The sequence below is a fragment of the Cyanistes caeruleus genome, chromosome 2 (genome assembly GCF_971803275.1).
Source record: "Cyanistes caeruleus chromosome 2, bCyaCae1.hap1.1, whole genome shotgun sequence".
Taxonomy (NCBI): Eukaryota; Metazoa; Chordata; class Aves; order Passeriformes; family Paridae; genus Cyanistes; species Cyanistes caeruleus.
In genome coordinates, this window is record NC_141702.1 from 43,942,793 (window position 1) to 43,964,416 (window position 21,624).

A 21,624-nucleotide genomic window follows, 5' to 3' on the forward strand; every position below is an offset into this window, starting at 1 on the left:
TATTTGCTGGGGGAAAAAAAAATACAAAAGAGAGAATAATTGTCTCAGAGGAAAATAGAGATTTAAAAGTTTAGCTTTTGAAAAGTCTGAAAAATCTGACAAACTACACCATAAATTTTAGCAGCCACAGTTCAGATAAAAAGAACATCAATATCTGTTTAGTATTTTTTGCATTTCCTCTGGAGAAATTTTTGATTTTAAAAGTCTCATCAGAGGTGGTTCTAGATATTTCCTCTCCCTCTTCTCCAGGGGAGTTTTGATGGTTTTGCTTCTGGAAACACCAAGAGTATGTTTTTTGTCTGGTGTGTCAGACAGTTTTTATTAGATAAATTTCTGACTATTGGACCTGAAAAAGAATCCCACTTTCCAGACATGGGAGATGTGTAGAGAGTTTGTGAGGGCTTTTTTCCAAGTGTCTGCCAAGCGAGAGAGATGGTCCCCCTGCTTGTTGCTGGCTGCTGTTCAGAGCCTTGTGCACAGCTGGGAAACTGAAGAGCCGTGTCAGGTTCACCGTGTGGCCAGCTGGGAAAGCATGAGTTGCAGAAGAGAAAAATGATGGAGTCACTTGCAGAGGAAAAGGGTAGGTAGCTAGAGAAAAAACGTACAGAGTAGGAGAGATTTATATTCCCAGCCTTTCCCAACAGGTGCCAAGAAGGCGTGGGAGGGAAGCGGTAGATTAGGAACAGGAGAGAAGACTCATGCCTGCTTTCTGCATACAGGAAACGCTTGTTGTCTGCCAGGTTTTCATGGTAGACAACCACCTCCCTCCTGCATTCCAAAGCACCAACAAATAGAGTGAGTTTATGCAAAGGGGACTCCAGAAGTTGCTAATGGAGTGGTTTTGCTATAATTTATTTAGAAAGTAATCTAAAATAGTTTGAGCCGAACACTAGAAGAGTTGGAGCTAAAACTGTGGTTAATCATGATGCTTTTAAGTGTTAGCTTTAAAAGTACCTTTGTCAAATCTGTTGTTCTAAGCCAAAACACCAGAGACACTCCTAGGGTATGTTTGATTGGCCTATATCCAAACTAACAACTTCAGAAATTCAAGTGCAGAATCAATAACTCTTCGTATTTCTTGACATTTCCTGGAAATCCAGATATTTCTGAACTGTACAGTTTAATCCAGTTTGATCTAATTCCCTCTTGCGTTATTGTTAATCAACAAAATATATTTTTAGAGAACCCACACATGATGTGGGTTTTTTTAATACCAAGTAGGAATGAGAAATTTCATCCAATTACCCACTGATGGTAGTGGTGCAGTTTAAATGCTGTTGTAGTTGCATCTCTTTAGTAGCTAACATTCAGCAGTTTGAGTGCACAGTAGCATAATGCAGTGTGACTGTAGTAATTCATCTGTAATAGCAGGAAAACATGTATCTCCCTTTTTTCTTCAGAAGTAATAATGTATCTGTTTTCTAGACAGATGTATTGTTTATTTTAATGTTTTCTGCATTAATTAGTTCTGTTTGGAGCCTAAAATAAACACACCTAAGAATAAAATGCATTTAATGAGAACGCTCCTCTTAGAAGTTTCTCTTGCTTAATGGAGAATATTGCGATATGGAAGTAATTGTGGGATTACAAGCAAAGAGTTTGAAGGACTGCTCCACTTGATTTACATTTTTGCCCACAACACTGTAGGGAACCAGTGGGTTTGGAGTCATTCCCATTTTCTTCATACTGGTTTTGTAAAGCTTATTCTAACCAATATTGAGGAAGTTCTCTGTAATAGTTATTGTAAGAAATAATTTTAGTGAATTCCGGAAGCCTTAGGTGAACACTGTTACTTGGAATAAACACTGAGTTACAGCACTGTAATTTAGATGTAAAAATGAGATATCCAGGCAATTTTATGACATCAGGGTAAGTATTTTAGTAATAATAGTTCCTTGTATTTAAAAACTTTTCATTTGTACATGAGGGAAAACCAGTAAATCAGAGAAGTTATCAAGGAGTGCAAACACTTTATACATTTCATAAAAGGTCTCTTTGAAGCACACAGCCTATCAAACCCAAATTTTCTGAAACAGATGCTAGGTTGGGCACCTTGATATTGTAGTGCTGACTTGAGACACATTCTAGTTGAAAGGTACCAAATGATATCCTGGTATAATGTATAATAGGATTTATATCACATGATTTTAATCTATATAATGAGAACTTCTGTGGAGAAGAGACTACATCAATTTCATATTTAAATACAGTCTTTTTAAAATATTGTCATTTTTCATGCTGCTAAATGGTTTTCAGAGTCAGAACCATACTTTTTTTTTTTTTTTCTGTCACAGGACCATGACATCAGCTTTCCATAGATATCATGCTAAACATATAGTTCACTTTGTTGTTTATGAAATTCGGCTTTGATCAAATTAGCAGTCCAATTTGCAGTTTATTTACTGTCTTTATTCTTTCACACCTTAACAGACTCACCTTAGTAATACAGTGCTCACAAGGATGCCTTTGTGCCTCTTGACCTGTGACAGCCTATATTACACTGTGACTGACCTGGGGAAAGTCCCTGTGTTCCTAGCAAAAGGCTTTTAATTTTTATTTATAGTTTCAGACTGACTGCTACCCAAGAAAAAGATAACCAGATTTATAAATTTCAAAGTACATAATGAGTTTTAGGTATCTAGAGCTAGAGCTGCTGAAGGACACTTTGGTACATTAGTTAGTTTAACTCCCTGTTCCCTAGACCGAATGAAAACTGTTGGTGAGCCCTAGGTTTCCTATCTAGTACTGTGAGACTAGATAACCCATAAGTCTATAACCTTCCTCTGCTGAGCACTTAAAGGTAGCTAAAAAGAACCACTGGGCACAGGAGTGTATTAGAATTTCTGCCTTACTCTTCAGCTACATAGAATCATAGAATATCCTGAGTTAGAAGGCTAAGTCCCACTCCTTGCTCCACACAGGACACCTCGAGAGTCATACCATGTGCCCAACAGTGTTGTCCAAATGCTTCTTGAACTCTGTCAGGCTGGTGCTGTGATCACTACTCTGGGGAGCCTGTTCCAGTGCCCAGCCACACTCTGGGTGAAGAACCTTTTCCTGATATCAAACCTAAACCTCCCCTGACACAATTCCTGGTCATTCCCTTGGGTCCTGACACTGGTCACCGCAGAGCAGAGATCTGCCCCTCCTGTTGCCCTCACAACGAAGCTGTAACTGCAGTGGGTCCCTCCTCAGTCTCCTCCAGGCTGAACAAGCCAAGTGACCTGAGCCACTCCTACAGCTTCTCCTCAAGATCCTTCACCATCTTTGTAACCTTTCTTTGGAAGCTTTCTAACACCCTAATATCCTTGTTATGTTGTAGCACCCAGAAATGTTTATAGGATTCAAGGCGAGGCCAGGTGCAGTGTCATGCAGAGATGCCCAGGAAAAGCCAGCACAGAGTAGCCACATCAGCTCCCTGTTTGGCAAAGACTGATAAGATATGTGGCTCCAGAGGATTATTTCCTTTTTGCCCTGTAAACATTTAATGTAATGTGCAAGACTTTTTCAAGTGCCATAGACTTTCCAGACTGCTGAGCTCCTATTGACAGCAACAATTTTGTGTGAAAGCATGGGGAAGAGATGAAGATTGATGGTGCTTAAGAAAGAGCTCATTTGTGCTCTCGTAACTACACACAAATACTTCATCTAAAAGGAATAAGTGTTGCAGAAAGCTATAAATCTAAATAACACCATTTATGTTAAATCTGTACTAACCAGTATACACCATTTAGAGTTAGTGACAGGATAGTGTGTGCTCTCACAAAACAGAAGAGAGACCCACAAGCGTAAGAAGAAAGAGACTTGCTAAACCAAAACCACTTATGTAATACATTCTTTATCATTGTGAATTGCATTCAGAAATGAAAAAAGGAAAGGGGTTACATTTGTTAGTTGTGGCTTCTGATTAGGGGAGACTTAAAGTTAACTCCAAGCCACACTCTTCCTCTTCAAAATGCTTTTGCCATTTATCCTTTATTGCTTATCAAAAAAGTACTTCCAAGTTCCTATCTCTTAGAACAAAACATGCATATGTTTATTTTCACTCTTTACTTTGAAAGAGGTAGTTTGATGAATCTTTACACTAACAAGATTATCTAATGATACAGCTTTGACCTAGCAGCAAGATTCAAAATCCTGAGAGTGAAGATGTGAGGCTAACTCATTTCAAACTTCCTCACTTTCTCTTGTACTGAAACACAAAGAGCTGCAAGTGAAATCATTCATGTTAATACTATTTTTTTGCATATAATTTTTTCTGGATGTCTTTCAGGTTCAGGAGAGTTGAAATACTCTCTCAGTTACTCATTGTTGAATAATCCCTGCTCCTGCTTTTGGTGCTAATCCTTTTCTGCTTTTTCAAGTCCCTTTTTAGTACCATTTTACCACCAATAGCTTGAAAAATACAGATTTACTATACAAACATAGGAAGGTGAAGAACCAAGGATACCAGTATAAATCAATCTCTTTCTACATAAAGGCACATGTGATTTTTTTTTCTTTAGCCATCCTAAATTTGGCTCAGAAAACAGTAACAAGGTCTGTGAGAACCAACGTGTGTGGTATATTTTGTCTTACTGTTGCATATCTATGCGCTGGTATTGCACGTTAATTAATACACGTAAGGCGTTTGCCCAACACTAACTTTGTAGTTCTTTGCAACATGTTCTCTGCTTCTGTAGAGCTGCTTACTGAAGGACTTGCTGCCACCCTTCTGCAGTTCTTTTTCCTATCCTCTAATTGAGCCCCTTTCATAGCTCTAATTTGTCTGCCAAATGACTTAATCAGTTGGAAGGGCTCAAGTCAGATACTACTTCCTTTTTTTTTTTGCTTGTTTTTAACCTGAGTGCTGCCAGAAGAAAGAAGGGGTTAAAGCGTGGGAGGATTGCTAAGAAAAAGGGTTTGGTTAGTGGCACACAGGACTGCATCTCACACACGATAGTTTGTTTATTCTTCTGTAAACAGCAGAAAGAATTATCATCGTCATGGTAAGGCAAAAAACACTCTCTTCTATTCCCTTTTTAAACCCCCCAGAAATCTTCATGTTAATACACAGTTATTTTTTTTTAAATCATAAAGTCAACTGATCTCCATTAGTTTTATAGAGCATTTCTAAAACTGACAGCTTCTCCTCTTGACAGAAGTGGAGGGGGGAAAGATTTTAGTTTATGGAAATAACTAGCTCTGGGGAAGAGGAGATGGGAGCAGACATGCCTTTTCTGACATGCCCGTTCTTATTTATCTCCCTCCTCTCCTAAATACTCATGTAAGGATCTATTTCATTTTATCAATGCTTCTTTGTCTTCCCTGAGCTTTTTTGGAAGATTTCCATTCCTTTGATTTTGCGTGATTTTCTCCTTTTAGTTTTGCCGTTCTTTTCTAATGCATCCAATATCTAAATCTTGGTGTTTGTAACCTAAGAAATAATATGGCATAAAACAATTTATATGAACATTTCCTTTCCAAAAAATCCATTAAACATGCAGGCTCATTAATTAGTCTCATTAATCTATATGCTGTTACAAAATAGTCAATTTTCAATGTATGTTTGAACTAAAAAATTACTTTTATTGTGAAAAAATAAATTTGAAGTAGGCAGGTCCTGTTCTCTTGAAGATGTGAAATGTTCCACTAAAATATCCTGGCTTACTAGAAAATACAGTCTGTGTAAAAATATGACTGTTAAGAAAACTTATGTTTGTTCCACTTCCCTCTGCTCAAGTCTCACATTTATATCCCCTTGCTTATTCAGGTAAGTTCCTGAATCTAAATAAATGCATTCCCTGCAAATTGTTCAGGTAAATCTGAAATTGTTTAAAATCCAGTTATTGCTGTTTATGTTGTCTATCTGCATAGCAGTCAAAGAGCTGGAAGAGGCAGGGAGTGAATTCCATGCTAGAGTGGACTTGTTAAATTGAAAGCGTTTTTTTTTCCTCTAACTCTGAAGAGGACACTGTCAACCTGGAACGTGGTATACATAAAAGAATTACTAAAAAAAGTTTAAAGAGTATATGCCAAACTCTTGGTATTCAGAATAAGGCAGTTTGGGATTTAAAATAACCTAAGTCATATTTTCCTAATAGCAACCCCCACTTTGTGTCTTTGCGAAGGGTCAGAATAAACAATGAACAATGAGTATAGTGAATTGAAGTAATTCAAATCCATTTGATTGACAGTCAATTAAACTGGTTAAGTTTAGAGATCATTTAGGTTAACTTAAAATACAACTTCATTTTTCCCTTCAGTGAATCACAACAAGAATTCACTCAGGTCAAATGTTTTGTTAAGTATATTTTTTCTCCATGCTTTTAAAAGAACATAGGTACCAAGCCTTTATTTCCATCTGCAACTCACTCCTCTCTCTCTGCCAGTAGCTATGGCACTCACCTGTAGGAGAGTGGTATGAAAACTTCCCTCTGTACAACTTGAGGACTCAAGTGGGTCTTGTGCTTCTCAGACTTTTTTTTCTCTTAGCTTTGATTTGTACATTGTTCCTTCCAGTTTTTCTACTAATACTTTCACAGCATGTTGAGCCAGCAGTACTCCAGAGCAATTTTCAGCCTCACAAAGCCCGGCATTGGTAGTGTGGAATATCTGAGTCTCAGTCTCTGCAGAACGTTAAAGCCTGAAGAGTAATAGTATATTTATTTAAATGTTTTTGGCTAAAGCACTTTTTAGTATGTCATGTGACTGCTAGAACTTCAAGGCTTTCTGTTTCTCATGGCTGGGTGAATTATGATAGTGTGATTTAAAGATACTTGACGTTACTGGCTTTTCAGCATGAATTTGTAAGGGTCTGAAACTATTAGAATTGTTGAAGATAGAAAGGTCTCAGAAATTTTCATGTTAGTTGGAGTCCAGTTATTTATGACCTTCTAATGAATAATGAAGCTCAAAGTTACTCTTCACTAAATGGTTTGTTGCTTTTTTACCCTCTGAAGATGAACGTATGCTGGAAAAGAAATTTTTAAATTAAAGAACTGTCCACACTAGATATTACCATCTATTAGTTACCACAAAGTTGCTAATGACTAGTAAAAATACTGCTTTTTTCTCTAATGTGTGCTCTAAGAAGTGTTTTCATTTATGTTCAGCTGACTCAGATGAACTCATCTAAGAAAATAGCATCCAACTGATCCCTCAAGACACATCCTGAAGTTTTGATTCAACAGATCATAGTAGCTTATGCTTTCTTTTCACTGGAGACCAGCAAAGCACATGTTTAATTCACTGTTAAATTAAGGGTTTGGCTGTGGCAACTCATATTAGCTAATGAGAAAAAAAACAACAAAAAAAACAACCAGCCAAAACCAGAGGAAATATTTTAATGCTAGCATAAACAGGTATGAATATAAATACAAACAAGATTTACATTTCTTGGTTAACAAGGCAGTGTCATTTTGCTTTCAGATTAGAACATGGCTTTCAAGGTTCATGCAGAGTGCTTGAAATGGCTTCCTCCTCATGGTCCAAGGAATGGATAGGCAGGTCCTCTGGATTTTTCAATTGCCAATGCCTTTGATCAGGTATTTCTCAAGCAGTTAATGTTCTAAGAGTAAGAATGCTTGAGCATAAACACGCTGAAGATGCCTGATCTGAAGAGCAAGGGTACTTCTTGCCTTCTGAAATCAAACATTTCTGTGTGGTGCCTGGAAGTCAAGCATTCTCGTGCTGTGCTCTGTCAGGCTGGGTCCCACTTTGGAGTCCCTGGAGAAGCGTGGTCTCTGTGCCCTCTTGCACTGGCAATACTGGCTCACCTACATTTATCTGACTTAAAATACAAGCTCTTCAGGGCAAGTACCTGGTCTTTTATGTGTTTTGAAAGAGCTGTATATAATTAAGGTACTTTGTATGAAGAAATTACTTCAAAACAGTTTACATAGGGCAGCTATTTCAAGATCAAGGAAAAATCTTTAGCCTTGTTCCCCGAGGAAACAAGGCTTATGTGACTGGACTGGCTGGCTGTCCCTCCTCACTTCCATTCAACACCTTTTGAACTTGTTGGTTGTAGTTTAAGCTATGTTTGTAAGGGGGAGACGTCTCAATGATAATTAAGTTCCCATGGACTTTATGAAAATCAGTGGCTGGGAAGAGAGAAATACAGATTCCCATTTCAAATAACTAATTTTTCCAGGTGTAATCTTGCAAACTAAAAACTTGACAGCAAGTGTAATAATGACGGTCAGGTTGATAATGTAGTCCCAACTAATTTAGAAGACTATCAGCTATTTCCATCCAAATATTAATATGTTGGTTGACACCATAATAAAGTTCAAGTTCCCCAGTTTTGGTGTTCCAAAACAGTTTCTAGTATGAACAATATAGCCATCCTCCTCACACTTGTAGTTATTATGAATTTTCAGAGAAATCAGTATCATTCCTTATTAGCTTGCAGTAAGGGTAAAAATTTTGTTTTTTAAAAAGTTAGTTTTGCTTGTTTTAGCTAGCAATGTTCATTATTGCCATCTTATCCGTTCGCCTATAATTAGTTAGTACTGGCAATACATACATAGAATAAGAAATAAGTAATTGGGCTGTGTTACTCATTATTGTTGCATCTGATAGGGAAATTTATAGTTGGTTTTGTTATCGCTAAAGCACTTTACCTGTCTGAGCTGTATGAACTTAATGCAGCTCTTAATGTTGCTCTTTACTTAATTGTTTTGGTTCTGCTGGTTGAAAAAAGTCCTCAAAGGGAGGAGAAAAAGACAGCCATCAACTTTCTCATTAGTAAATTACTTCACTGTCTAGTAAAACCTAAACCTCAACAATAAAAAACTTAAGCTTTAGGTAATGACCATAGACTTGCCTATTTGAAGGCCACTGGTGAAAGATAAGTGTGTGAGGACACAGGTCTTGGGTGGTGATACAGCCTCTTGTCAGTTGAATGAGTGACATTGGTTAGGAGAGGTAGGCAAAGACAAGGGTTCCATGGATTTCTGTTAGACTGCACTGTAAGTCAGCTCTACATCTTCCCGGGTTTAGGCTCTGTGTTTTTCATGGTTTTTGTTATTTTTCATTTGCTTGGGCAAGCCTTGCCTGCTGCACTGACATTAAGTAGGTTCTGTGTGGCTTCCCCAAGCCAAGACTGTGTAGGCTGTTGATTAAGAAAAAAATAACTAACTTAACACTTTTCCAGCTGGAGGAGGAAGTGACTCCATAAAAAAAAAAAAAAAATCCTTATTTTCTTCAGTAGCCAAAGGGCCAGATACACCGCAGGCCGGGCACCCCGGCCAGCTGCAGCAGGCTGACCTCGTATCTCCCCCGCCTCCGCGCTGAGCCCTCAGACGCTCCGAAGTGAGCCTTGCGTGGTCCTTCCTGTTGAAGCTGTTCCACCTCATATAAGTCATTAAGCGTTAATTAGAAGAGGACTAGTTGAGCATTCATTAAACATTAAATACTAATTGAGCGCCTGGGGAGAGCGCCGGCACCATTCGGCCGTGGAGTCATTCTCAGGCCGGTCCGGCCGGGGCCGGGGGGGAGCCCCGGCCGCCCGCAGCCGTGCCCGGGGCGGCCAGGCACAGTCAGCCGGCACAGACGGCAACCAGCCGCTCCCGCCGGGGCGAGCTGGAAGATGCGGGTTCATCTCCCCGCAGGGCTTTGAACCCAGATGTCCCACGGGGGGTGCCGGCCCCGCGCACTTCCCGGGATTCGGGGATAGCCACGCCTGCGGCCGGCAGCTGGGGGCGGCCGGGTCGCGGCGGCTCCCCATGCTGCGCTGCCCCGCGGCCGTCGGGCCGGGCGGGGACGAGCCGGTGCCCCTGTCCTGCGCTGCCCCTCAGGCCGGGCAGCCCGCATTGCAGCTCGCCGGGGCGGCGGCGGCGCGAACCGCCCGCCTCCAACCCTCGCTGCTTCTCCCTCAACATCAAAGGGCGTCGGTTTTGCCCGGGGCGGCGTTTTGCCCTCAATAACAAGGCGGCGGCCGCAGCGCGGGCTGCTGGGGCACGTACGGGGTGCGGCGCCCTCTCGCGCCCCGCCGCCCCCTCAGCGGCCTCACCCGTCGCCGGGGGCGCCCGCGCTTCCCGCTGCCCCGCGGCCCTCGCCGGGGGCCGGTCCGGCGCTGCCGCCGCCCCTCCCTCCGCGGCCGGGAGGGGCGGCCCGGCCAGGTAGAGCCGGTGCCCGCGGCGGGGCGGTGGCTCGGGGCGGGCTGCGGGGGCGGGCCCAGGCGGAGCGCACAGACGGCCGGCGCCGGGGCAGCCGTGCGGGTAGCGGCGGGGTGCGTGCGACGGCTTCGCTCAGGGGCCGCCGAGCCCAGCCCAGGCGGGCGGTGAGTGTCGGGCGCTTGGCGGGGTGAGGAGGTGAGGCGAGGTCGCGGCGCGGCCGGCGGCGGGCAAAGCCCACCACGGCATTTTCCTCCTGCTTGTCCCGTTTTGGGACTGGGGGGGGGGGGGCAGCGGCAGCCTCGGGTGGCTTCGCCCTCCTGGTAACGCGCGGGACGGGAGCCGTGAGTCCTTCGGTGAGATGGTGCTGGGCCGCCTCTCCGCAGCCGTACTTGCGGGGAAGGGATCGGCGGCCGCGGGGCTGCGCGGAGGGCGCGGGGGCTTCGGCGCCGACCCGCCCTGGGAGCTGGGGGGACCCCGGGCACTGTGGGTGCGCTGGGCACTGGCAGGCGAGCTGGGCGTCTGCAGCAAGAAACAAGGTGGAAACTGCCGGAGTAGGGTCCGTGCTGCCGAGGGAACCAGCTCTCCTCGGGAGGTCTGGTACGCCGGGGTAGAAAATACTCGCGGTGTTTTGAAATAGACGTCTCAAAACAAGTATTCATCGTACCGGCATGTGAAAAGGGCTAATGTATTAAAATGCAAATATACATGTGTACTCGGCGATGCTGTTGCGTGTTTCCTGTTTACCATGTTAATTAGAAGTTGTAAGGCAGAACTTCAGTAAGAGTAATCCAGGGTAGTATTTGACCCAGTAACGCTCACTGAATGATGCAGTGGCTTGTATAATACTGGGGTTTTTAGCCCAAAACACAAGCCAAATACTTACTGAACTTCATTAATGAGAAATGTATGAATTTTAAGACAACTTACACCTTTGAAGCTATTCTCTACTGGCACAAGTGTGAAAACTTACTCAGTCAGTATGAAGAGAGAGTTAAACTCCCCACTCTTGTTTTTGTAAGGAAAATTTTGACCATGAAGTTTGACCTTGGTCTTGCAGGCATCAGGATCCTTTTCTGTAACACTTTGGGTGATGTTAATTAATGGTGCAAAAGTTTGATATTTGGGCCACATAAAACTGCCATTATAAGGCAGGAAGAACTCACTTGTAAATAAATGCAGGCAAAAACATTCAGAAGCATCGTGGAGTCTTAATAGTTTTTCAAGAGTTTTGTTGTTCTTGTTCTTTTTTTAAGAGCTAGTATGGTTTAGTAAACTGCTTTGTTTCTATTCACATTGTCCTAAAACAAATAAATGTATTATAGAAACAATTTTGACATTAACCAAATGTTTGTTTGTTTGGTTTTGTAGTCCACCTCACACCTTCCAGATTCTTCCAGAGAAGAAAATAAAAAGAAACCTGTTTTGGAAAGACTTGGAAATTTGTTTGGTACAGGGAAGAGGAAGAATGTCAAAAGTTCAGTAGAACACACTTCACATCATAAGGGAGAGAAGTCAGGTTCTCCTCACGGGGCACAGGCAGTGTACTGTAGGCACTTCCGAGAAGGACACGAAGCTCCTCAAGTACAGAAACAAGTGAGAAACGTAAGTGCCCCTTCTGAGGCACAGGAATATAATTTCAGTGGGGAAGTAAGACCACTGTATCACGATACAATTTCAGAATGGAGTAGTAGGGGAGTCTCTTCTGACAGTGAGTGGTCAGCAGATTGGAGCGGCAGCAGTGAAACCATTAAAAACTCTTTCTGTGAGAGCAGCCTGAATGTGGAAACACTAGGATTGGAGAAAGAATCTGTCACAGATATAAATAATTCCACAACTCCAGATTTCATACAGAGCTTGAGAAATTTGTCTAGTGAAGACTTAGAAAAGAGTATCTTAAGTCACAAGCAGCTTGTGAACACGTGGGTGTCTGAGGAGCCTGGGCATGCAAAACCAAAGGATTTGCCATACGAGTTGGAATCTGCAGCGGCTGAACACGCATATTCTGCTAGAGTGTTAACAGTTGATATCTATCTAAGAAAAACAGACGAACTCCTTAATGAACCCGTGACTCTTATATCAGAAGAAATTTGTAGTGATTTGGACACAATGGATAAAAAATCTACTAGTAAAAGATCTGGAAAACGGAGAAAGTCTCAGTCGTCTAGTGACATTACAAATGGAGAGAGAAACCAGACTGAGAATACTGCAAGAGAAGAATCCGTTTTTGAAGATGATGCCCATTCTGAGGTGTTTTCAGACAAGATAATAAACTCTGAACGAAAAGTGAGGTCTCTTCAACAGACTCCTGAAAGAAATTCCTCTTCCTCAGGTGGTAATCAAGACCTAAAAGTTGGATCTGCTCACAAAGGGGCATCTAAAGCTGAGGCTGACAAGGGCAAGCAGCAGATCTCAAGCACAACATCTGCAAGGAGAAGATCATATAAAAAGAATCAGTCAGATACTGTACCTATTTCCCCTACCGGTTTGAAGAGTCAGGTGAAAGATTACTCTTCAAAAAGGCAACCTTTAGCATCGCCAGAGACTAACCCAGTAACAAAAAGAACTTCAGTGGAAAAGGGAGCTATACCTGTGGCTTTTGGGGAAGACAGTTTGGAGTCTCCAAAAGCTTCTTTGGCTGCTAAGACAGAAGACAATGCCTTTGCTTTTGCTGAAGGCAGAAACGATACCAAGGCAGTAAAGCATGGTAATGGTCCAGATGGAAGAGCTTTCTTGCATACTGATGGGATTAAAAATGGAGACCTGTGTCTGTCAGGTGAGAGACAGACAAATTCTGATTTAGACACCTCAAAGCTGAAGAGCTTGGATGCTTCCAGAACAGTCACGACAAAGATTAGCCTGTAAGTAGCAAACAAGTTTACCTTGTCCTTGTAGCTGTAATTTTGCTTGTGTCTGTGTTTAGAATTCTATGGCAACACTAGCTGTGTATCTGTTACCTGTCTAAATTGTTATTGTCAGTTAAAAACTGCCTTTTTTTAAAAAAAAAAGCCATAATGAAAGCTGCTACTTAACAAGCACTGTAGTCTACATTTATTAGAAAAATAATTCCTTTTTTATTTTTTTAATGGATAGGGAATGTCTTTATTAATTCCATTATATGGAATAATTTAACATATATAAAAAGTGCTCAGTCATCATTGTTATGGATCAGATTAATTCATCTATCATTGACCTTAATGTAATTTTTCTCTCTGTCACCAAATCGTAATGTGGTTGAAGGTTTTGTATGTGAAAATGTTCAAATAAGAAATGTGTTGGAATTTTCTATGAAACAGCCTAAGTTCTGCTGTTATTTTATGAAGAAATGTAGAACTTGGTCATTCAAATGATATGAAAGATCACAGAGATTTGAATACATAAGGCTTCTTTCTTACGTATGGGCAGGATGAATCATATAAATTTTGATGCATGTGAATAACATCAGGTGTTTGCTGAATTATGCATATATTGGTTTTCAGTTCTTGATTTTGCACTTGAAGAAACTGTCTCTGTCGAACAGGTGATCAAACCTTTCCTTAGGATTACAAAGAAGCGTCTGTATTTATAAAGTTCGCTGTTATCACTAGTATGAGACCAGCGATCGATTACTTGATACTATTGCATTCTCATCCACAGGGAATCATTTGTTTGCATTATTCATCTCTGTTGTGTGGTTGTCACAGCTGTGTACTGTGTGCTGTTACACTTGTTCCAGCATGTTCAGTTACAGGTATCGGAGTACACTGAATCCTGTAGGCCCACCTAGGGTACATTGAGTGTTCATAATTGTTGTGTTGGAGGTATGTGGAGGCTCAACGAGATGGTTTAAGAGACACCTCTGTTTCCATTTATGCTTCCCACATCTGAGAAGCGCAGGAGCAATTTCCTTTGCATAATTTTCAGTACTCTGCATCTGAGTTGTTAATTTGTAACTTAAGTTTAAAAAGCCTAATATTGAAAGTTAAACTGAGGCATTTTTGTACTTGGTGATGCTTTGCCATCTGGCAGTATAGATCACAAATCTTAAAACTCTTGAGTTTGTATCTTCACAGCTTCAAAGGAAAGGTACCTTTCATATTGTTTTTTCTCTGTGTCACTGTCATTAGTGATAATGAAGTTATCAACACCTGCATAGCTGGATTTCATTTTTTTCTCCACTTTTCTCCTTTTTTTTAATCTCCTGGGCTTGCTGTACAGTGAATTATCTTTCACTGTACTTGTAAAGTAACAGATAAATACCCTGTCCAAAAGACCCAAATTTTAAGGAAAAACCAGCCTGTTCTATTTCATCCCATTTTGTGGGGTGTGTGACACTGTGTCTTGGCCTTATCTGCTGCCATAGGAACTTTAGCCCTGGGTGGGGACTGCTGTGCTGCCTGCAAGGTTTCTGATGCATCTGATAGCTGTCATTGCACAGCACCGCACCATTTCTTTGGCCAGAGTTACATGCTCAGTGATCTGGTATAATTTATAGTCATTCATTAGAACATTTGAACTATAAACCTGGATATGGATTAAGCTGCTGTAAAAGGGAAAGGAAAAGATAGTGCCATTACTAGAAGACAGTGTGGTTTTGTTCTCTAGTTTTTGTTTTGAACAGATAACTTTTTCATTTTCAAAGGTTAAAAAGTCATTGTTAGGTAGTTCACATTAATTCCTTTCTGGCTGAAAAATACCCATTTACTTAGAGATTCCTTGGCCCCTTTTAAGATGGATTTTATATAATACAAGTAGTTTTCCCTTAAAAATCCATGATGTCTCTTACTTATGCCATTGTGCCAATTCTGGGAGTCAAGTTCCTTTAGACACAATTTCAAAACAAGTCAGTTTCTCCAGTCCCCCCCAAAAATGCAGGTTCCCTCCAAATAAAGATAGCATTTTCTCTCTCTTTTTCATTTGCATCCGTGTACAGGATAACTTGAAAGTTACAGGATACTTTGCTTCTAGCTTTTGAAAGGAAAACCTATCAGATTTGAGACAAAAATGAGGTTGATGGTAAATCTTAGTTGGGAAATAAAACCTCAGGCAGTAGTTACTTTGATGTGCTTAGCGGAAAACTTGGCTTTGGTTGTCATGCTTTATGTTCAGACATGGTTTTGTAGCTGCCTTTATATTTAAGCCTACTTGTTGAATTATTCTTCTCTTTTCACATGCCATTTTTCTTTGCTCACCTCAATCTGATATTTTGGCATCAGTGTCTTTTTGGCACCAGTTGCATGCTTGGTGTGTGACTCACCTTTCATTTTTGACTGTGGGAGAGGTTTAACTGCTTGCTTCCACAGTTTAGCTGCAAGGTGTAGCCAAAGAGAAGGACATTGGTATTTCTCTTGTGCCTGCTTGTTCCTGGCATTGCAGATCAGGAATGGGTAAGTAAGAGTCAGCCACAGTGGACTCTTTGTAAGAAAGCATTTGTACTGTTTTTTCCCCATACAAGATGAGAGGCTTAAAGGATTCTCTCAAACAACATCTCCTTCTAAACAAGCTTAGAAACTCAGTTCTTGCAATAAAGTGCATCTTTTCACTGTATTTTAAATCAGTATTTTGTAGTTTTGAAAAGGTGTAATGAAAAGATTAGGGAGGCCAGCTGTGATAAGTGGAGCTGCACGGCTGAGCTTTCTCATGCTCTTTGGTCCCAGCTGTTTGGCTGGTGCTGTTGTGCAGAAATACTGCAGAATACAAAATACGAAGTGTTGAAGTGCTTGTTTCTGCATAAATTTGCAAAGCTTAAAACTATACCTTTGAGGGGTGAGCTCTTCATTTAAAATAGGTTTTAAGTGTGGCTGGTGAGTATCACTGTTAGCCATTGAACTTGCTTGTGTCAGGGCATACAGAGAGACACGGATTTTATGGGGAAGATATGAGTTATGTTGAAATAAATGCATTTAGTAGCGCAAGTGACAGGCTGACAGAAGGGTGGTATGGGAATGAATTTGTTGAGATAATTGGGCCATTAGTGTTACCTCTTGAAAATACAGGTAAAAGAAATTTTTTTTTTTTTTTTCCTCCTCTGATTGGAAAAGGATATGAAAGGTCCCGGTGACCTGAAATTCAGCTCATGTCAGTAGTGCATCATTGTACCAGGTGAAGGCTGAGCATGTGCTGTGCTCCATAAGCATAGCCAGCAGGTCAAAGGACAAGACACTTGGTGCTCATGAGTCTGTGTCTGGGTAACTCTGTTGAGTTGTAGCCCTTCCTTCCCTTCCATCTCTCTTCTGCTCTAAGATATGTTCCCAAATTGGAATGAGTCCAGCAGTGAGACATTAAAGAAGGTGACAGTTCTGGAGCAAATAATGTATAAGGAGAAGCTGAAGAAGCTTGCTTTCTTCAGCTGTGAGAAGGATATAGGTAAACCTCAGTCATCTCTCACTACCTATAGAGAAGGCAGAGGCAGATTTGTCCCTGAGCTGTGGAGTGAAGGGACAATAGCCACAGCTGCAAGTTGTAACAGTAAAGTTTTTATGGGATATAAGGCAAAAATAATTCACAGCAACTGTGGTTGCCCTTCTGCAGTGCTTCACTAGGAAGGTTGTGAAATCTTGACCCTTGAAGTTATTCAAAACTTGGTCAGGCAAAGCCTTCTCAAACTTGATCTAACTTTGAAGCTGTCCCTGTTTTGAGTAGGAAGTAAGTTGGGCTAGCTGATCTTTAGAGGTCCCTTTCAACTTGTATTAGTTTTCCAAAGAGAAAAGTCATGGAAAAATTTAACTTTTAAAAGTTTAGGAAAAAAACAACTGTAGTTCAAATGAAAAGCAGTGCCTTAATATATTTAATTTTATGCTGTATGATAGTTCCCTTCATGCCTTCCCTCTTTCAGAAATATCTTGTTTTTCTGTTTTTCCTGAAGTTTTCCAAGTGTGTTTTATTAGCACCTATCTGAAGTATGGCCAGTGGATTTTAAGTTTGCTATTTCTTCTTTTATTGATCATGCATTCTTCATAAGAGCCTTCCAGTTGTGAACCAGTTTGAGTAGGCTGGGAGTTACAGGGAGCAGTGTTGGGAAGGCTTCTCTGAAATGACATGATGATAGAAGGACATGGAACTGTTGGAGCAAATCCAGAGGAGGCTACAAAGCACCTTCCCTATGGAGACAGGCTGAGAGAGTTGGGGTTTCTCAGCGAAGAGAATTACATGGAGGCCTCATAAAAACCTTCCAGTACCTGAGGGGGAGGGGGTCCTACAGGGAAGCTGAAAAGGGACTCTTTGCCAAGAACTGTAGTGATAGGACAAGGAGTACTGGGTGCAAACTGAGAGACAGGAAGTTTATGTTGGATATTAGGAAAATACCTTTTACTGTGAGGGTGGTGAGACACTACCAGAGGTTGCGTGCGGAGGTTGAGGATGCCCCATCCCTGGCAGTGTTCAAAGCCAGATTGGATAAGGCTTGGAGCAGCCTGGTCTAGTGGGATGTGTCCCTGCCCATGACAGGGGAGTTGGGGCAAGGTGATATTTTAAGATCCATTGCAGCCTGTTAATAGTCTATGATTCCATGATTTTTAACAGTTACTCTCTGTATAGATTCTTAGGTAACTATTCTCGAATCCTCCTGTTATTTCAGTAAGTTTGTTCCTCATGGTATTCCCAAGAAATAAAGCTTGTACGATGGAGAGTCTTGGATTGGAAGGGTCTCATTTCTTATGTGGGATGGATCACTTGAGGAAGAGGGGAAAGCATTTCACTTTTTGTGTTGTTCCTGTATCTCACACCTCTTTCTTGGGCTAAAGAGCTGCCTGAGAACTTAGAGAACACAGTTTATGTAGGTAAAAGAAAGAAGAAAACAGTTAAACACCAGAATCATGTATTGATTGGTAGAGTACTTGGGACCCTGGAGATTGCTGCAAGCTATTTTCTTTTTATCTCCCACCTTTGTCAGTTTTCATGTAGGGCAGTTCTACCTGTCCTCCTACTGCTGAGTGTCCCCACATTCCTCTTTGGAGAACAGGACTGTCTTTGAGGTGATGGTGGGCTCCTTTGCACTCCTTAGATCTGACTGATAAATTTTGAAGCCATCTGTCTTGCATCCTCACAGTTGGTCATAATGTACAGTATGCAGTAGCAAGCTACACAGACAAATCATTTTTCCTGGTTGTAGGTATTCAGAGAAAAGAGCTTGAAACACTCAGTGTGCATAATCAGCCTTCTGATGCACACAGGAGTACTGTGTGCATGTACTTGTACATGCTTCTCTGTCCATTCTGATAGAAAAGTTTAGTGTTTCCAAATTCAGTTATTGTAAAATTATTAGGCTTGGTTTACACAATTTAACTAAGTTAGCTAAGTTTAACTGAAGGAAGTGGAAGAGTCCTCACATGTGGTGTTTGCTTAGCCAAGGTGCTGATGCAGTGCTTGGGGACAGCTAACAGTTTCTGCAAGCATTCATGAGACTGGAAGAGTTCATTCACTCAATTTGAGGTTGCTTCCATAGTGTAGGTGTAAAGGCTGCAAAGAATCTGGGCAGATGTCTTCAAAACTCATCGGAGAGAATATGCAAATGTTAACCAACTCATTATCACCTTAATGAATTGGGATTTGTTTTCTAAACTCTGTAGGGAATTGCATGTTTATAATTTATTCTGCCTATTCACTACTAAATTTTAATGTCTGTCAGTCATAAGTAGTTGAGTTCTCTGCCTCAATTGCAGAGGCTGTAGGCTGCTGTGTTTGTTTTACTAACCTTAAAGAACTAAATACATGTTTGAAATACATAGTCCTTATTTAGTGTCTAATTTTTTTAATCCATATAGTTGCTCCTCTTTTACTTGATTCCTTTTGAGATACCAAAGTTTAAAGTAAGTCTGCGGTTTATAGTTCTACATTTTATTGTGTTGAAAATTGTTACAAGCCTGTTCAAAATTAATTAAAGATGTCACTCTGTGTCACTTTGCCTCCTGTAGTCCAGCCAAACCGAAGAACATAGAGCTGAATTTTAAAACACCTACGAATCAAGACAGTTTAGAAAGTGAGCAGGACACTCTTGAAAAACCAGTTAATAAAACTAACAGCAACATTGCCAACAAAATTTCCTTGTTTGAAAACAAATGTGCTAACCAGAACCAGAGGCCTACTGAAATCCCTGCTTCAAAAACTAGTGCTGTACCAAGCACATTTGTTGGCAGAGCAAAGCTGAAATTTGGAAAACAACCTAAAGAGAATGAACAGCCTGATAAAACATTAAATAAGCAAAGCAGTCGCCAGAAGTTATTTGAGAATGGCACACTGGAGAAAGAAAGCACTGCAGAATTAAAAGGCAAAAGTGAAGAAAGCTTTGCTTCTTACGATGATATTGGGAAGACAGCAGAACTTAAAGTAAAAGCTGCCATATCCCTTTTTAACCAAAGCAGCAAAAGTGATGCTGGTAGTGTCTCTCTGAAGCAACCAGAACCAGAATTAACCACAGCAAAGAAAGAAAGTTCACCTTTTAAAGTGTCTTTGCACTCACCTGTTAAAAGTGAAAATGCTCAAGATCCTTTCTACCAAAGAAATTGCACAAGCTCAGAATTCCATAGAAACGAAGAAAAAGTGCTGCCAAACACAGAGGCTTTATCACCTTGCAGTAATGATAAATATCCTCTACCATCTCATCAGGTTTCCAGATCAGAATTTAAGAAGATGGAAAATGGAGATAAAAAGGTAAAGCCAGGGGATTTGAGCTTTTCATCACTGCAGTATGATGACAGCAATCAAGACAGTATATTGGAATCAGAGCACAACACCGATACACGAAAGAGCCCAGGCAAAACCTGTAATGGATCTGCTGAAGACGACAGCATTTTTGATTCCCCATCTGACATGAAGAAGTTTGCTGAAACAATAAAAAACTTAGACAGCTCAGTTTGTTTACCCCAGAAAAAGAAGAGGTCAAAGCTTCCAAAGTCTCCAGCACCCCACTTTGCAATGCCTCCCATTCATGAAGACAACTTAGAGAAAGTATTTGATCCTAGTGTATTTACTTTTGGTTTGGGACTGAGGAGGGAAAAAACACAGGATCTGTTACCAGCACAACAAATTAAAATGCAAAGCCTGGAAACAATAGCCAGAGTCAGGCCCAAGCGTGCATCAACAGAGCAAAGTATCATATTCAAAGCTCTGCAGTCATGTAGGGAGGAACCTGCCTTTACTCATGAAATAAATGGAAAAGAGAACACTGATTGTATAGATGGTGAAATTAAGAGATCACGGCTTGAAAAAAGCTCCCTCTTCTCAAGCTTGCTGTCTTCTAAAGAAAAGTTTTTTAGCCCTTCTGTCAATTCCGTAAATAACACAACAGCTTTTGCAACTGACTCTTCAGGGATGCCTCCTTTACAACAGGATGTTTCTGGGCCATTCATCATGCCTCAAAAGTCTGAGGTAATAAAGATCATTCAGGAAATGAAACAACGTTTGTTTACCTGCTGAATGACTGTTAATTTTGATTTTGCAATTCAGTCTCTTTCAGATATGAAGTTTCCAAGTTTTGTGGAGAAGTACCTGCAAGCAGACAGTGCAAAAAAAGAACTAAGTTTACCAATGCCCAACTACGGCAACCCTGAGAAAAGTTTTTCGAGCTGGTTAGGGACAAGCAGATATGAATCGAATGTGCCCCCTGGTTTGTTAGATGTGGATGTAAGTATTGTGTTTTCAAAAAGCTGCCTACAAAGTTACCCAGCTTTTGTTTTCAAGACAATGTGCATACATTATTTTATTTCCCCTCTTTGGGATATATGTAGATTACAAATTCATTGAGGTGAATTTAGGTATGGTACCAGTTTTATCTGAAAATGAGATGACGTCTGTCAACATGATTAAGGGGTCTTTATTTTGAGACTTTTTGTAAATACGAATGGAAAGCATTTTTTTTAATATGTTTTCATACTTGATTTTGTATTATATTGAAACAAATCCTATGCTAACTTTAATTTTTTATTGCAAATTAGTAGAATGCTTTCTGTGAACTTCAGAAAGCTTCTGTTGAAGTAATTGCTCTTCTCTTCCAGCAAGACATTCAGCCATTGTACAGTCAAATAAGTAACAGAGCAAATTTTTTATTTTAGCCCTCTGTTGTATTCCTGTGCATTGGATAAATACATATTCTTTAAGAATACTTTAATAACTGGATAGTAGTGATTACTGAAAGTGCTTCTACAGTGGAGGGCTGTCCCTTGGTCTGATTACAAGCACCTGTTCTTCATGACTGAAGACAGACATATGTTTTCCCCTCAAGGCAACTTTAATATGGAATATATTTGTAATTTCTGTTTTTAAGATGATGAACCGATGTCCTGTAGTATTTGCTGTTTCTGTTAATGTAAGCTCTTGTTGTGACCTGAGAGGAAAACTATAATAAGGAGATCTAAGAACCATGAGAAGAAATATGTTTTCTAAGGTCTAATAGCCACATGAATGTGACCTGTGGAATTGAAGCAGCATGTAAGAAGTGTGAGAAATACTTTCTGAAGCTAATGGTTATCTGCTGTAACAGTTCTGCTAAAAGGAGTGAGGTAGTAAAATCAGCTCCTTTCTTTGTCACCTTGCAGGAGACAGCCATCCG

The 21,624-nt window shown here is 40.8% G+C and overlaps 1 protein-coding gene across 5 annotated transcripts in view; it reads left to right on the plus strand.

Moving 5' to 3' along the window:
• CRYBG1 (crystallin beta-gamma domain containing 1) overlaps window positions 1–21,624 on the plus strand; it is a 97,610-nt gene that overhangs the window by 42,354 nt on the left and 33,632 nt on the right. The window contains exons 1-4 of one of the 5 annotated variants that reach the window (XM_023923891.2): window positions 4,926–4,988; window positions 11,472–12,961; window positions 18,992–20,444; window positions 20,523–20,699. In XM_023923891.2, coding sequence (XP_023779659.2) covers window positions 4,986–4,988; window positions 11,472–12,961; window positions 18,992–20,444; window positions 20,523–20,699 — 3,123 coding nt within the window. In that variant the 5' untranslated portion in view covers window positions 4,926–4,985. The other 4 variants (XM_086876709.1, XM_086876710.1, XM_086876711.1 and 1 more) reach the window with 4 other exon arrangements.